Source organism: Ctenocephalides felis, unplaced genomic scaffold, assembly GCF_003426905.1.
Source record: "Ctenocephalides felis isolate EL2017-DRISC unplaced genomic scaffold, ASM342690v1 CF-g0.4_SCAFFOLD_01604, whole genome shotgun sequence".
In the NCBI taxonomy this organism is placed as follows: Eukaryota; Metazoa; Arthropoda; class Insecta; order Siphonaptera; family Pulicidae; genus Ctenocephalides; species Ctenocephalides felis.
In genome coordinates, this window is record NW_020537758.1 from 49,993,168 (window position 1) to 50,012,519 (window position 19,352).

At 29.3% G+C, this 19,352-nt stretch overlaps 1 protein-coding gene across 1 annotated transcript in view; it reads right to left on the reverse strand.

Moving 5' to 3' along the window:
- Positions 1-19,352, reverse strand: part of LOC113373921 — a 59,558-nt gene that overhangs the window by 18,135 nt on the left and 22,071 nt on the right. The window contains exons 3-5 of the mRNA XM_026614187.1: positions 14,876-15,037; positions 9,401-9,580; positions 6,615-6,773 (exon numbers count right to left, since the gene is read on the reverse strand). Coding sequence (XP_026469972.1) covers positions 6,615-6,773; positions 9,401-9,580; positions 14,876-15,037 — 501 coding nt within the window. The remainder of the gene's footprint in view (positions 1-6,614; positions 6,774-9,400; positions 9,581-14,875; positions 15,038-19,352) is intronic.

Consider the following 19,352-nt stretch of genomic DNA (forward strand, 5'->3'; position numbering starts at 1 on the left):
AAATCAAATTATATGCAAATTATGATGTGATCCCGTGTCACAGATTATTGTAATAATATATATTAACATTAACCATTGATCAGTATTTTCATTATGCTTATTAAGGCTGACACTTGAGATCATTTGTTCAAATTAAACACAAATTGCTATGTATGACAATATATTAAAGCGAATTTTGTGTATAATTATAAATTATAACATTAAAATATTTGACAATGGTTTAATATTCGCTGTTATTGATTTCTAAATATATAGGGAAGCTCGGCGTTACCTGTAACGGGGGTTACTAGTAACATTACTTAATTCAATCTTCAACGATCTTAAACTATTTTTTTGTCTTCATTGAATATGTAAATAGTCCTGCTTAATATTATCATAGCTATTCTCCCGCAGGCCAACACAATAAACAAAACTGTGCAGGACCGTAATTTTTATAATATAGTTAACCCTCCGTCGGTCGGATATTTTTTCACCTTCAAACGGTCGGAAAGGTCTGGCTGGACCACCATTCATTTTACATGCATTTATATGGGAGTATGAGTTTTTGGTGTCTTATATATTAACGATTATTAGTAGTAAATATTTATAGTTTTGATTTTTCTTTTTCTTACCGTCTTTTGCATGTATTGAGCTTGCTTATAATAAAAATATTACATATTATATTATATAAAAAAAATCAAGAAATATAAAATAATCGTTGCTTTTTTTGTTAATTTTTCTGTTTTATATCAATGAAAAGCAATATTTATTTTTTTTCGGCGCCTCCGAAATGAATGTGAAATTAAATGAGGTGCGTCGCCTTTGAAATGAGCTGTAAAACTCAAAGTGAAAATATAATTTCACTCCAGGTTTGCCAAAAAAAAATTCGAACGCAGTACGGGTAGAAAAATTGTTGATAATGTGTGCATTACTCATCCGATTTTCAGTGTTTGCGATTACCAATAAGTTTGGTAGGTTTTCAAGGAACTCTCGTCATGAAAATACTAACATTCATGTTATAACACATAGCAAAGAATATATACAACGCAGTTTGAATAGAAAATACCATGAAAAAAGACAAAATACTGGTTTACATATATCAAAAAGCGTATATTTCATACAAAATGTATGGGTGGTCTAGACAGACCTTTCCGACCGTTCGAAGTATAAAAAAGTTAATATCCTTATGATTATTCTTCTGTACATTTTTTCGTCCTGAATTTTTCATTGATCGACAGCTAATGAAATTTTAGGAAAAGTCAAGCAATTTCAAGTCGATAGGATTACTAGAAGTATTTTTTTTTTTTAAATTGAAGTCGAAAAAAGTCTGGCCAGACCACGCCGACCGACAGAGGGTTAAGTTTAATTAAATTTAAAGTTTTTGAAATTGATGCAGCCTTTATTGAGAAAACGTTTTCAAAAAAATATAGGCCAATTTTGCACAGCAAATACATAGCATTTTGACGGTTTTTAGTACTGTTTTATATAAAATGTCATAATATTGGTTTATTTTACGGTAGAATTGGCTTAATAGCTCCGTTCACATACACACACTTTTACCAATATCAATACAATAATTCTTTTACCAATTTGGGTTGAAACCATAAAATTTAGTAAACACAAAATATTATAAATTTATTAAGTAATATTTGTTGCTCTAAAAAGGTTTTGCGCCAATTGTTCACCAATTATAAATCCCATCCACTTAAACAATCCATGATTGAAAATCACTTGCTAAAAAGCGATGACATTTCCCCATCAAGCACTCGTGTGTGTGACAAATTGCAAACGACATCGACTCGTAAAATTCAAAATAAAAACATACTGAACAACAGTTTAGACGCGTCTAGATATCGTCGGTGCTTGTGCTGTTGATGTAACGAGTCTTGTTGTACGTCGTGGCCGATCTTTCGTACCGCGCTGTCGGACGTCATGTCGTCGATGTCGTCGACCAGGATGCGCGAACTGGCCGGTGATACTCTCCCGTTGCCGGTCGAGCCACCGCCGGAGCCTCCGACCTCCGGGGACATGGACTCCTTCATGTGCCGCGAGATAAGCAAGATGGCGGCGGATCGGGCCGCACCTGCGTATCCCACGTTATATAACTCGATTTCGATGCCATAGACCCAAACTGAACTAATGGACGGCGTAACTTATCGTAGGAATAAAAACGTCCGAGAGATGGCTATTTGACTCAAAAAGAACATAAAATACACATGCCTACCTTGGACTATCTCATTTCCAATTTTCTCGTTGTTATTAAAATAGGATACTTAGTTTATTTCAATGACCTTATGCTTTTCTAGAAAATCTCCCTAATATGGACCGCTCTTATTGTGACTATGTACCTATTCAAATTAAATCCGTTGCGCTCGGCTTCTTTATAACGTTACCTACTAGAAACACGACGTAAAATTTTGACGAAAACGTATATCCTGTGAAAGTGAAATTATACAGTATAATTTGTGATTTACAAGTGAAGATTTGCAATACAAATTTTTATATGAATTTCTGAACATATCTTCACTTTGTTAGTGCAGATTCCGAAATCCGAATTGTTATGCATAAAACATGTAGGAATTACCAAAAAATTTACTGCGTAAGTCTTCTTGGGGATAATTCTCCGATATAATAGAAATGTTACGACAACGTTATGTTACTTTTCTTCGTATGGATTGGTAGTAACAGACTGTCTAAAAACTTTGTATTTGATGTGCGAGCAGTTATTTACACATGAAGCCTAACTTACGTCTAATAACAATTTTATCATAAATACATCTCTGTGACAACGATTTCCACTTGGAAAAATAGATAGCAATATGTTTCCAAGTGAAAATAGCCTTTAATCCGGCATTGCTGCACTAATAAAAAATTAGATGAATTAGATGAATTCTAATAATAAAAAATCATCAAATATGGGTGAATTAGTCATTGTGTTCTCATCTAAGAATACTAACTAAGAACACGACAGCTTATAGAAATTAAGGCCATTAAAAATATACAAAAAATGCATTTTTATAATGCCTCATTGATAACACATACATAAAGTTAAATTTTATGTATAAAACGCCTGATCGTACAGTAAATACGTAGATTTTTTATAGTTTTTACTATTAATTCATACGAATAGAGGAACGTAACATAACGTTCTATTTTATCGGAAAATTGGCCTCCTTGTCATCATTTGAGGGCGAAGGGTTGAGAAAACAAAATCATACCGTTATCTACATGAAAAGTAACTTAAACAAGTTTATGGACTATCTTGTAATATCACATGAAAATCTACTTTATTGTGGCTTCCGAGGTACATTCGTATTTACTAGATACTAAGTTGGATTGATTAAAAGTATAATCCAAAATATATTGTCAGCATGAATAGTGCAGGAGAAAATTTACGTTATGTCATTTAATAATTCTAAAATATTGCCTTTTATAACTTGCTATGAAACATTGTAAGGGGTAACAATAATTATAGAAATATTTAACAACACAGATGATGTAGTCCTTACTTGACGTTATAATTAAAATTAAAAGCTTGACTAGAGATTGGTTAAAAACGCAAGTCAAAATAATTTTATTTGTAGAAAGATTAAGGGGCAAATTCTCTATAGAAAGACTAAGGGGCAAAGGAATAAAGCAATACTGCCAATGAGTAGATATTTACAATACTTTCGAAAAGGTATTTCTTTGCTATTTAATTCAGCATTTTTTACTAACTTGTTGCTGAAACCTCACCTTCGAATGAAATATATGTCAACATTTAACATTAGTTTGACTTCACTCTTATTTTATTTATAGGTGCATTCAAATAACACATGGGAAAATTCGAACTAATGGTATGTTGATATTTGTGCCATTTGTAGGTTAGATTTTGACAATTTAGATGGCAATGATCGTTCTAATGAATTGCCGTAGGCAAAATATTAGTTTTGTGATTACCAACTCGTGCAACTACTCAATCATAAGAGACCGATAACATAGCTATTTTATCCGGGAATTAGCTCTTAAATGTTATATTTCTTAGTGCAACCGTCTAGAATACTTGCAATTTCCATGATTCAACAACCGTCTAGAATACTTGCAATTTCCATGATTCAAAAAATAATTATATTGCTTTTTGTTTAACCAGAATAAAAATTAATTTCAGTTTTATAACTCTCTACTAAACAACTAACTATAACTTGTAAAGTAATTCTATACAAACTTTCATCATCATGGAATAGTTTTTTAAAATTATTTTACACAATGAAAACTTTCTTACTGCCTTTGACTGAATCTGCTGACGGGGAATTATCGGATAAAATTATTAGTATGAATCCGCTGAACTGAACTAATTATTTAATTTGTAAGTTTTCACTTATCAAGCTTTAAGACATTTTTTCTTAATTACCTAAACTTCTTATAATGTGCTTTTTTTACTTTTACCAGTTTTTCATAAACGTAAATTATTGGTAATTTTGTGATTTTGAATACATGATCTTCAGTTTAAGCTGAGTTTTTTATATTCATTCTGAGTTGTATGAATATAAAGAGCAGTTTGAGGATGAAAGATATAAGATAAGTTACAATTCTTTCCCAAATTAAATTATTCAATTTATCATTATAGCTTATTGAGCGACTAAAAAAATAAGCACGTTTCTACACAAATGATAACTTGGGTTTGGAGTATCAAAGGAAAGCATGTGTTTCCTTGTTACAAATTAATTTTTCAAGTTAACTCCTCACTTCTACCTCTTGTTGTTATACGTACATCAATATATATATATATATATATATATATATATATATATATATATATATATATATATAATATCTAAGGATCGATTCGTCCTTTTTCTTTTAATTTTTCAATATAAGATACGCCATCAGGTAGTTTAGGTCTATGGACGTATTCCGAATGAAACCCTCCAGTGACATAAAATTTCATGCAAAATTCACCAATGCCGAAATGTTTTCCAAATACAACTTTCGTCCTACGATTGCACGTGATCGTTTTTTGGTAGTAATCAATTTTATCTCAGGGTTTTGGTCGTATTAATTTATTTAACGACATAAATAAAAGGTTTGAAAGATGATAAAGAAATAATAATTGTAAAATCATTTATAAAAACCAAATAATATAGAAGAATAGCTAATACTCTCGAAAAGAACTAAATTTGATTATGACTTTAATAGAAAATAATCTTCAATATAATATTTATAAAAAAAAAAAACATTTTGAATATTTAAATAAATTAAACATAAACATAAACATGGCATTTGCAATGAGATTTTTCAGAAGTCATAACTATGTTTCATATTATCATTCTAAATTTTCTTTCTCTATTTTTAAGTATTTTATATTAAAAACCATATAATTTTTGCATTGCAGTTATATACTTTATTTAAAAGAATAATGGAATTTAATTTAAACTTGTATAATACATATAAAAAATCTGAATATGAATGTATACTTTAACTTTAGATTTTTCGAAGTTACCGTAAAAATTAGAAACAAATGTGATTTTGAAATTATATAACATCAAACTTTCAAACTTTCTATAAATTTATATAAGATAAAAATTCAAAATAATAAAATTCTGAAATTTTGCGAAAATACTCAAAGTTATTAAATTTATAGAATAATAATCATAGATAAATGCAAATTATAATCAGAAAATAATTTTGTGTTTAATTTACTTTGTCAATATAAACATTTTTTATGTAAAAAGGGAGTAATTTTCCATTGCCTAAAAATTTTAAATACAGAATTCTCCATCATATACTTTTTGGATTAATAATTTATATTAGCGATAAAATAAAAAAGTTGTATTTGAAAAACTTTTACATCACATCAGCCAATACATTATTTTTGTTATATCGTTTTATTTTGATTACTCAAAGTAACTTTTTAATATCTACAAATAATATTAAGATTGCATGTTATAATAATATTTTAAAACTGTAGTAATGTGTTTTTGTGCAGTATTGTAGTGATGTGGGTGCATTACTGATAAAAAAAATCTAATTTTCACATGCGTGCTAGCGCCTAACGCTATCAAATATTTACTACGCCATGGCCAATTGCAAAATTCTATAAAGGCGGAATGTAAATTACTAAAAATAGTTGGTAATAGTAAGAAAGCCTTTACATGTAGCATCTAGATTAATATTTCTTCTATTATTTTGATAAGCAAGCAGAAAAGTACGTGTACTAAATTATGCACTTTCAAACTAAGACTAAGTAAGGATACATACTTTTTATTTTATTATTTACAATTTTGTTTATCATTTCTACATATAAAATTTTTCGTAAATCAATAAGTCAAGTTGAAATTATTTACATGTTATAATAGTTTCGCTAGCAGCATTATGGGGCAAATTTTGCTTTAAAATAGACTGTAACATAGCGAAGTTGCCATGACAACGCTATGTTACACTCCTTTCTTCATATGAATATCACTTAAAGATACAAAATTTGATCTGAATACTGTAAATTTAACTAATTAAATTTCAAATAAATTATTACTATTATGACCATTACATTGCCACCCGTTGTGTATAAATGTTGTATGATTGTGTACGTTGTGATGTAGTTTTAATCCACTCTAATGCTTATAATACTTCTAATTTTATTATTTTGGCAAAAGACTTACCAGCCCGCGATGCTGATACTAAAACGCCTCTGGATCCTGGTGGAGCACTCGAAGGACGCCTCGAATATCCTGATGTTAGGGAAATCGCACTTCGTTGACTTGCTCTGGATGAAGATCTGCCGTGAACTGCCATAGATAAAGGAATTCCAGTAGGGTAAGCTAATGAAAAATTTAACATCAATCTCTAATAAAAATACTAGTATATGTAATTAGTATGGAATCCTAGATTCTTTTGCCGATTTGTGTAAACTTTCCAATTTTGACAAAAAAACTGATCCATGGTGTCTCCTTGTGAGATATTTTCAGTATTTTATAGGGCAGGGCTTAAATAAATAATAAAGGTCCGTGGTTTGAAATATCAACTACCATTATCTCAGGTACAAGTAAATTAAGGTATTTTTTAATGATGCCAAAAAAGATATCTAATAAGACACAGCTGTAAATTGAGTAGTGACAATATATCGAGATGAGTCAGCTGACAATTTTAGTGAACAGTTTCTTAGTTGTTTGATTGATATGTAGTATTTTCGACCATTGTGCCTTGCTCTACCGTATCTTGTAAAATTAATAGCCTAATATATGTATTTATAATTTACTAAAGTTTTTAATGTTTTTCCTTACTCAAGAAGCTTGTTCTTGAAATTTAATATAATTAATATAATTAATTAAATGCAGTAGAATGTGAGAATTAAAATTAACATCAATACATCCCCAATATTTCGGTAATAACTGTTATGCTCTGACCCTACAGCGGTAATAAATTTCTTAGTATTTTACTGTCTATTTTACTCAAAGATTCATTTTACTCAATTGCATTTGATACTTGAAGTAAAGAAACGAAATCACGATTTAATTCACAGTACTTATCCATAAAAAAATTTATATGTATTTTTAGATTACCCCACCACGAGCTTATTTCCAAATAATCTAAATTTTGTATGCAAAATTTGTTCACTTTGATAAGTTAGGTGAATATATTCGACATATTATTCGCATTTCGAGCATGTATTTGTACCCGTTTTCGAACTTTGTCACTCGACAATATGTAAATCTGTTTTTGCACATAAAGTTCATGTGCTAATGAAGCTGCTCTTGTAACAATATGTCGATGAAGCTGCTCGTGTAATAATTGCCGATACCGTTTTTGTTCTAAAGCAAAATCAATTTGAATATTGAAATGGAAATTTGAGCTACGAAATAATTCAAAAATTTTATGATGCATCATAGATTGTAACAAATTGAAAGGGAAAATCGAGATTGCTTGAAAAAAAAATTGCTTGTGAATATAAACGCAAAGCTATGCAACGACAAACGAAACGATTACACAGGTCCACAAAATAAAAAAAGTTGCTGTATTGGGTGTGCGACAAATGTTTTTCAAAGTATTTTTCAATTTTAAAAAATGGAGGGAAATTAAAAACCATCAAAATTAACTATCTAGAACAATACTTACAATTTCTATCATTTCCTTGCCATTTTAAGTGACCATACAATATATTTCTACAACGCTCATCCCTGTTTAGTATCTTTTAACAGCTTCCAGCAGTAGTTTACAAATATATTTACTTTCTATTGCCTTTAGACAATCTGAATTATTACTGAAAGTTGCTTAACTAAGCTAATACTAAACACAATTGAACTGAGATGAGGATGACATAAGGAGAAAAGGAGAAAAGGGCTGGGAAACGACATAAATTATAAAATTTTAATGACCATGCAGAAAAATTTTAGATCTAAAATTTTGTTGTTTTATTTTCTCAATTTTTTGCAATTTGACTCACAATTTTGACTTTATATTCGTGTTCACCCTTAAAAAAATGCATTGGAAAACATATGTGGCAAACCCAATACAGACAACTCTTTTTATTTTGTGTACCTATGTTATATAGAGTGAACTTTGAACTCTGTCAAACGTTATTGATATTTTTTGAGTGCGATCTTAACCATTAAAAGTATCATAGATACTTAAATGTATCGAACTAAAGTGTTGATATCAGAAGAAATCTCTATCGACTCCCAATTTTTACCCCAAATTTTGACTACCAATTTTAATTTTTGATTCATGTTCACGAGGTAAAAATGTATCGGAAAACATTATGTAGCACGTCAATACAGACAACTTTTTATAATATTGTGGACCTGTGTTATATAATAGTGAATATAGTGAAACGTGATTGATGTTTATAAGTGCGATCGTAACCATTAAAAGTATCATAAGCACTTAGAGGGCGATTCTGTCGTAAAATAGACCAATATTATAGCAAGGCTATGTTACGTAGCGCGTCTCATAAAAATGGTACTAAATGCTTTCAAAATATCATGTATTTGATTCGCAGTCAGGTTCTACACATAAAATGCAACTTTACTCATATATATGTTATTATGCCACATCGACGCAGTTATGATAACATTGTTTTTTTCTGACATTTATGCGTTTTCTAGCAGCGGTGACGATATCGGTTAGAACGTGAGCTAGAACCAACTAGTCCCTGGTTCGCTGGTTCGATTCCCGCTACCGCCATAGCCAAACATCAGGCAACTTTGATGTCAAATTTCATCTGAAACGCCTGACTGCACAGCAACCACATCACATTTTCACAGTATCTGGTACCATTTGCCATAACATTGGTCTATTTGACCGCAGAATCGACCAAAAGGATCGAACTAGGGTATTGATATCAAAAGTAATCCGTATCGACAGCATCAAAACATCGATACAGTACATCGACACACTGGTGACAATACGGAACTATAAAGTTAATCGTTGTCATTGAGCCATATCTCACCTGTCTCACTTCCTGAAAATAGTATCGGAGGCGGATCGTTTGCGTCAGCGTAGTGTCTCGGCCTCGGGTACCTCGCCCTGCTGAACAGATGCAAGACGAAGCATATGAGCCCGGCAAGCACCGCGATCCCGGTCGATACGCCCAGCAGCGTGGGCACGTCGGCCGTCAGCACGGACATGTCTGGAATTAAGCCATTGTGGCCTTAAAATACAAGAATAGGTTATAAGTCAAAAGTGATCTTTGATATTTAAACCGATTTAGTTCTATCCCATCGTTAGTTGTTAGTAGGTACGTGTGTTAGTAGATGATTTCCAAACGGAACGTCTGGCCGGAAGCTCCGCGTGCGGTTAGTTATATAGACGGCACGTGACACATTGAAGATACCTGGACGTAGTACCACGCATAAATTTTATGCACATATTAGTAGAAGAGCACATAGCGTTATGAAATAAGAAAATAGATATGTTAATAAATAAAATGTGCATCAGCTGCCACATCGTTTTTTAATGTTTAACAGTTTCTGCAAAACCACATGACCATTTTTACTATAAAAATTTTGATATATTTACATAAGTAAAATGGCTTCCACAATAATACGTCATCATTGCTTTTTTCATTGCTACTTCAGTCTTCACAATTTTATTTGGGAATCACCTAAAGAATAGTACTGTAGCCAAATAATAGATAAGTAAATAATCTGCACCAATTCTAACAAATTGGATGACAGAGGAATATGGAATATGGAGAAAAATGTAAAATTATGCAATTGTGTAAGTGTAGTAATTAGTAAAGTATTATGTTATAGCTCAAAGCTTTTTCAATTTGATCAAGTTGGGCAATTTCTTATGATATATACTCTAGAAACAGCTTTCTTATGATATACGCTCTATATCCTAAAAAATAACACTTGTACGAAAAAAATCTGGTTCTCGATGATTGAAATAAAATCCAATGTAACTATAATAAGCTTAATATCATAAAAGACCATACATAAACTATTCCAAACCTTTTTTATTTTACTATTATTAATTTGCTGTTTAATATCCAACAATTATATATAATATTTTACAAACTTGTATGACCAAAAAATTACTAATGTTTTGATGGAATCTTATCTAACAATGTTATTGCTGATGGTTCATAATAGTTTTTATCTATCGTCTAAAAAATACCTAGAATTATTGTCGGGAAAACTTGAAATATAAACCACTATATCATCAAAGCACACGAAAAGCTTATAATTTTTGATAAAAATATTTAGTATATAAGAGACCTATACCTATGCATTGTTGTATATATATTTTTATACTTAACTTAATTTTCACCTAAAACTAATGAGTATAAATTCTATTTAATATTCTTCGAACAGTTTTTGATTTTTTAAAATCGATTCGGTAGTTAAATGTGGTCGAAAAGTTTAACACTTTTTTCCAAAATATAAAGAAACGGCTCGGCAGATCGTCGCACAACATCTGCTCAGACAAACAATAGCCCTCATTGAGATACATCGAATGGCTTTTAAATTTCTAAAATCGACCCAGCCGTTTCTGAGAAATCGTCGATTTACGGCAAAAAATATGTTAACATACACACACACATACTTTACACATACTACAATTCAGAATGATTTGAAACGTCGAGAAAACATAATATTAGCGATCGCATTTTTTTTATTAAAACAGAAACTTCTCTTTCGGGAAGTTAATAATGCCTTTATATTGAATGTTATTTTTGACACTTCAATACTGATCATGAAAAGTAAAGTTAATTAATTACTTTAAATAAAGAAAGTATATTAGTTTCGAAAGTATGAGAATTTTTTTTAATTATATTTACTATTATATAAAGTACTTTTCTTGAAAATATATTTATTGTAGAACACATTTCAATAATAAACTAAAATAATTTTGTTTCTCGAAAACGGAAATTGAAAATTTGCCAAAAAGTAATCAAAATTAGTTCGGGAAGCATATCTGGCTATAAATAAAATAACCACCTGTCAATTTCAGATTGAACCAAAAATATTCGATGATGACAAAAATGATGAAATGGAATGAGACAATCATTTTAACTATGTATGGTATCTTCAACTAAAATTGCTTGATGATTAAATATAATAATAGTTGTACATTCAAAATATGAAGTATTGATAGCAAACAAATTTTTCAGATATCTTACAAACTTTTATTATAAACTTTATGGCTGTGATGAATTACTGAGAATAATCTTATTTTGCCAAGAAATTAATTTACAAAACATACTTCATAATGTCAATTTACAAAATCTTTCATATATTTCTAAAATAAAACAATTTTAAAATTATTTTTATAAACAATTTAGATCAAAATTATATTGGATATATATGAACTAAAAAACAATTCAGCCTGCACAAATTTTAAAAGAGGTATTTAAAATGCAGAGAAGTATTCCAGAGTATTCCAGATTTATTCGAAAAGTTTATGTTGAATATCATTCTAAACTTATAGATTTCTAAAAAATATACAAATTGAATTATAAAGTCGCATGTATCACTAGTCTACAAAAAATGATAGAACAAGGGAAAGAAGAATTCAAACGTTCTCGATTTAATTGAATGCGGAAGTACAGAATACAGAAACCTAAAAAATGATTTTTGAAGTATCTAAATATTTGTAAGTTGTATTTTTTTAACATTTCTTAGAACAATTCCGACACCAAATTGGATCTTTGTCTCTCGCCCTATCCTAATAATTAAATGTGCAATATTTAAAATAAAAAATTAATACATCCATATCCCTTAAATGCTGTGGTTTATAGTTGTATTACATGTTACGATTTTAGCCAGAATTAAACCACTTAAAATGACTATAATTTAGGGAGTGCTTATTTAACTTCATAGCCGTAACTCCCGGTGGATAGCGGTTAATTTAACGGCTATCTAACTATAGCGTTGGCAAAGGCAACTACTTCGCATAAGTGCAACTGCATCCATTTACAATATTCCAACCAAGCACTCTATCACAACTTCCTACGTATTAGTAATATTAGTCAATTTAGCACAAATATTAATCAAATTGGATATTCGATGTCATAATAAATCCGATCAAAACATTATGCTATTAAATAGATAGTGGTGAATGTTGAGAAAATCTAGCGGCTTAAGGCAAACTACTGGTATTTCTATTCAAATTGTTTAAAACTCAGAAATTATCTTAAAATTTGGATTTTAATCCAAACATGGCGTAATGTCTATATCTAATGATCATTTCTGACCATCAAATTGCTTTTTTTAAATTTTTTATTTGATCTCCGAAACCTTGTCATAAATTAATTTAATTTAATCAAAAAATGTTTTTTATTTTTTCGCCTTTTGTCCCGTATTTTCAAAACGGCTGGACCTACCTAAGCTAAAAACAGAACGTATCCCCATTAATAGGAGTCGAATGTTTTCGAATCATTCCAATAGGTTGATCGGTGCACATCTACAAAAAATTGTTTCTATACATACGTACACACACCTACATTTTTTCTAAGTTATGCCAAAATGTTGAGAAACCTCTGAAACGTGTAAAGATATGCAAAAAATTACATTTTAGATTTTTTGACGATTACAATAACTTACCCTACGGGAAGTTAAAAATAAATCAGAATTATATGTTTTGTTTTATGACAATGTTAGTTGCAATCAATTAATAATAAATGTTATAATATTGTGTTATGTGGTTTGTTTGTAAATCATTCGTATGCATTGCAAAAAATAAAACATTGAATTAGACTGGAACAGATAATCCAATTAACAACAAAGCTTTTTGCGAGTCGGTTCAAAAACACATATTATATGTGTTATCTGGATTTTTTAACCTTTTGTGATATGATAGTTGAATTAATTAAAATTGTACTATTAAAATATTTTACATTGGTAGTTGTAAGTAAGTAATATTATCTCAATACGCAGAATATGTGTTTGAAATATTAAATTTTAATCACAAACAGGTGGATAAAATTATATTAAATAAAGATATTTCTTATTCCGACTCGCAGAAAGTCTATGAATAAAAAACACTTCTCAAATAACAATACTTTTGTTTTCATTTGGATTTCCTGTTCGGATCACAAACATAAATTTATGACAAATTCATCAATCAAGTGTATATATATATATATATATATATATATATATATATATATATATTAGGGTGGTCCTTAAAATGGTCATTTTCGAATTTCCTTGCTCCCAGGGGCTCAAATGGTTCCAAAGAGATAAAAAACAATTATCTGAAAGTTTTAGCTCTTAATATTAAAGTTTTGTATGGAAATAGCATGGAACAATTTTCAAAAATTTTAAAAATGTTTTTTAGATGTAATTTAGCGAACAAATGAATGAATAAAACTCATTCATTTGTCGCAAGTTATTCCTAAAACATTTTTCTAAAATTTTCAAAAAATTTTTCATGCTCTTTTCATACGAAGTTTGATTGAATTGCGCTCTATCTAAACGTTAATATTAAGAGCTAAAACTTCCAGAGAATTGTTTTTTATCAATTTGAAACTATTTGAGCCCCTGGGAGCAAGGAAATTCGAAAATGACTATTTTAAGGACCACCCTAATACATATATATATATATATATATATATATATATATATCAGCCTTTTAAAGCCGATCATCTTTGAAAATTTTGAATTCATACTTTAATACATTGTCTTAATTTTAGATTACTTTAGGCGATTAAATAAACTAAAATTGTTTAGTTTTAGTGTGTGCAGACTAGAAAATTTTTAGATTCAAATGATTCGAATTAAAAAAAATCCAAATTCGAATCAATTTGAATCAAGCTTGTATATAGACAAAAAAGAAAAAAGCCCTATTGATAAATTTATTTAATAAATATCCACTAACTTTTTAAATTACCCCGATTGCCTCTAAACTTGTTATTTACTGTTACTGTTCTCAAATGTACAGGAAGAAAAATAGTAAAAATTGGTGATGTGACGACTCGAACATTTCTTAATTTAAATACATAAGAAGAAATCTCAACTCGAATCAAGCTTGTATATGGCCAAAAAAGCACTAGTGATGCATTTATTTTATTAATATAATAAAATCAGAAATTAACTATAATAACCTAATAATAGTCACAATTTGACTTTGTAATCGATACCGCCACCTTTCACTTCTGGACACTCTGTACATATACATATACTATACACGTATATCATGATTTGTTTTTGAGGAAAAGAATCAAATTATTAGTTCAGATTCTGTATAAAAATTAAAGGAAATATAATAAAGCATAATCAGGCTAAATGATTTCTAATGATGATCATCCAAATTAATGAAAAAAGTGTACCCAACGAGTATGAAAGTGTATGAAAAAGTGTTAATGCCCCAAGAAGCTCATTAAACGCTTAACTCTTCCCTCAGCCAACAAAATCTCTTTGTTATCACCGCTGACAATAGGATTAAGTAAGTCCAATTATCACCTAAGGGTAATTACCTTCAGTGCAGAATATGCGCTTCGTCGGCCGCTGATAAGACACTGAATGGTAGCCAAGATCGCATTGGCAGATTGCGTTGTGGTTGACTTGGACACAGGACGAGTGCTCGTCGTAATGCTCGCAGGATTGCAGATAAAAACACTGCTCTCCCAACTTCTTGACTGAAAATATATAAGATATCAGAATAAAAAAATACATTTCTAAATAATCCAAACACTTTTTGAACAATCCCTCAGCAGAAATATATATCATTAATTTTTTAGTAGTAATGAAATATTTCAGGCTTTTGTTAAGCTTACTCAAGTCTCATCCAAAAGTAAAATTTATCAGTAATTTAGAATTCAGTCGCAGCACAATGTCTGATTGTGAAATATAAAACTGAGAAAATATATTTTATTATTTTATTTTAAAATTAAATTTCAATTTTATCTAAAATATTAGTTTTTTATCGATTTTACCTATGGAAATAGTAATAACGAAATAAAATGAAATTCAACGAAAATGAAGGTTTGAAATTAAATTAATAAAACTTTCAAATAAAGTCGTAAGAATATATTAATAATTAGAAACAGATGAAGTTAATTTGATATAAATTTAATAAGAAGATAAGTATTGCTATCGAAATTGCTGCACTATCTAGAAAATTAACTTAAGGCAGATTATTATTTATTTTCTATACTATTCATTATGATTGGGATTTTTCTTTAGTTAAATACATCCAACGAAAAGGTAAAGATTTTTAAATTAATCTTTAATTTTTCAACGTTTCGATATAAAATTTGATGTAATCATTGGCGTAATTATCTCGAAAAAATATTTTTTTATTCACATTATTTTTAATATTTAATATTTTATTAATCTACATAAATCCATTTTTTTCTGTTAGTGATAAGTTAGTTGATTGAAGATTAGTTAGTTGATTGATGTAAACCTTGCATACTATTTTTTCATTTAAAGTTCTACGATTTTTTCATTTTTAAAATTTATACATCCTAAAGGCATAGCTTCAAAATTCTACGATTTTTTTTTATTTTTTAAATTCATACATCCTAAAGTCCTGGCCTTCACTTAGTAACAAATCCAATTTGTTATTGTTTTCAATATCATAAATGAAATTGAATTGATATTACGCCCGGTCATTAGACACTGTTAATGCAAATGTCATTCAGAATTATGTGCGGATATATATATAAATATATATATATATATATATATATATATATATATATATATATATATATATATATAGATTTATTCTATTTTTTTTCATATTTTGATTTTACAAATGTAGTATTGGAGACGAGTTTATCAAAGGTTACTAACATGCTTTAGTAAAATAAAAATGTGTAATTTGATGTTTCATATCACGTATCAATTAAAAACTCATCAATCAGCATATTCAGCTACTATGTGATTGGCATACATAACTCGTCTAAAAGATAATTAAATCATTTTGAATGAATCGAATTTTATTACATAGTAAATCCAGAAGCAACAGATACAGGAACTTTAACAATTAATTGTATTTGATTTATTATGGGCTCGGTTTTAAAGATAATAAATATTTGTGGAGTTGGTGAGCGAAATTTCTAACTACACCTTTTTATAAATATTTGTTTTTGGTATAGTATCAAAAATGTTTTGATATAATAGAATTGAGTACGAAACCTTAAGTCTGAATTTGTTTTAGACATACAACAGCATCAGTTAGTCTTAAAACTTTTACTTATGCAAAATCATATTTTTTGTAAATATATATATTTTTAACAATAATAAAATAGCAATAACAAAATTTAACAAAAATAAATATTTAAGTAAAGACCGATTTATCGTGACTAATTTTGAGTTAATAGTTGAAAAACGTTTAGAAAAAGAATAATTTTTAATATTCATCCTTGACTTAAAATTAATTGTGAAAATTGAATAAAAGAAAACTCAATTATGACATTAATATATTTCATTGAATATAAACAAATAATTCTTGTATGAATTCGTAATTATATTCAAGATCATGCCTGAGGAAACCTGCTAAAATAGTAAGGGTTTCTGGATACGGTTATGCCAGAGCACAGTAGTGACAATCGTCATAACCGCTAAACTAAACTGATTTTGAGATAGGATCCAAAAGGAGAAAGATGAAGTATGATTGTTCGAACAAGTTTCCATTATTGCTTCTGTCAGCTTTTAATATTTACGTGATCTGTAGACCGCATTGTCTTTAAAGAGTCGAAAGTAAGGTTTGACAATATATATTAATACATATATATGTATGTGTGTATACATGCACATTCTTGCAAAATAATGAAATTATGAAGTAAAATATTTTATATAATAATGAGAAATCATTATATTTAAAAATGTATTATAGCTGCGTATTAATTGGCTTTCAGCAGCCAACAGATTTTTTTGCTATAATTCGCAACGATTACATAGGGTTAATCTCGTCCATTATTTGCCGTTCGTATTCTAGGATTAACAACTGTCGCAGCAAATTTATAGCAGTTGATAGTTTAATTACATGTTAAGATGGATTAAAAAACATTATTAAATCAGCTGCGTGACTAATTTATGAAATTAACATACAGCTGAAATCTTATCTAAAGTCATAACGTTAAGTCAAGTATATAATAAATGAATTAATATATTAATTTATTCAGAATTGCTACTCCACCTTCGGTGCATCCCCGTTCCGGTTTGACGAGCACCGGATATTTGGGTTCGCACTCGCAGCGAGACGTAGCGGCGTTGCATCGCACGTGGAGCAGTTTCGAGGAGCAGCTATCGGTGCAAGTGGCGCCCACGTAACTTCCCGGCTCGGCAACTGAAAAAAATAAATCGTTAGTTTAATTTTCACAAATTGCTGTAAGTCAAAGATGTATTCTGAAGTTTTTTTTCCTAAAACAGCTATCAGAACTTAAGGGTTCTACGAGCTGTTGCGGTTATTTACTTAACTAACTACGTTGGTTTTCATAGATGGGAACCAGAACAGTTGTTCCATCTCTATGTGATGAACTTTTATTATTACAATTTTTGTAATAATGATGAATTTTTATTGTTGCAGACATGCCGGATAAAATGATAACCGATGTCTTGACATCTTGAGACGAATATCGGACCTGAAAACTATTGTTAAAATTCCATAGCTCTAATCACATACTCAAAGCGAGTGTCTAGAAAAATTTAGCAGGCATATACATGAATAGTAATATAGTAAATCCAAATGTATATAATATAGTAAATCCAAACCTTGCAGTTCTATAGAATTATTATCAAGTAAAATTAAAATCTTTAATAATACTTGGTCCGCCATCCAACTTTTTTTTAAATTTTGTTCTATGAATATATATTTCTTGTTTTTGTTTCTAAATTATTTTCCATTATTAACTGGAAGGATTGCACTTTCTGCTTTTCAATGAAAAAAGAAATTTGAGAACACATTCAGTAGTTTTTTATAGCATTTTCGAAAGAAAGTTATTTGACGGACCTTTCAGAAGTGTTTGGACTATTATTTAGTTAGATAAATTGGTCATTTCGTCTTTAATCTTCTATTTGGTAGTAGTTTCAAATTCAAATCTGTAAGTTCTAATAGTACTAATGTGCATATTCATATCTTCAATAAGTAGTTAGGACCCTTCTTATTTTATGTCTTGATATGGTTTGATATGGCCCTGTCTTTGATATGGTTTAGTTCTTTTAAGTTTCAAAATATTGGTCTTTGTATTTTTTATATACTGTATTCACTTAGTGTCACTAGTCCATCTTAGATCTATTTTAATTTTGCATAACAACATCCTATTTTTATATGAACATTTAGATTTTTTCCGAAAAAAAACATTACAAATAACACTCATGCTCATTGTTGTTTGTTTTTGTATGATGATAAATTAGTTAATAATTTAATTTATTGAATGATTTTGAATTGTTTTGTTAATGCTGCAAGGCTGGCCAATGACTATATTTGTATGAAAACATATAGCCATCTATATTTCCAAGTGAAAACTTATGCCACTACTGCTTGACTTCAAGCTGCCCGAGACGGGTACAGAATCCGGGATTTCTTATTAAAACCACATAGTTGTAACCAGTAATCCACAAGGGAAGTTTTTCGATTAATATGATACATAATCCGGTAAAAATATATTGATTTTGCATGATAATTGGAACTTATTTATACAGTTACATTTTCCATTTGGGCAGTATTAATGTAGGCATATAAATGACATATATCAAATGGCAAAAAAATCAAACTTTTTTAGTTAAATGATAATTCAATTATTCATCGTTTTACGAGTAAAGTTTTATGTAACTAATTATCATTATCTGTAAGCAATGTATGCAAAATGAAAATTGGTGTAAAAGTCTTTGTTTTTACTAGAACAATATTTAATGTTCAATTTAAATAGCAAATAATTATTGTTTTATACACATGATAAATAAACAATTAATACACAAAATGATGTCACTTCTACATGATGA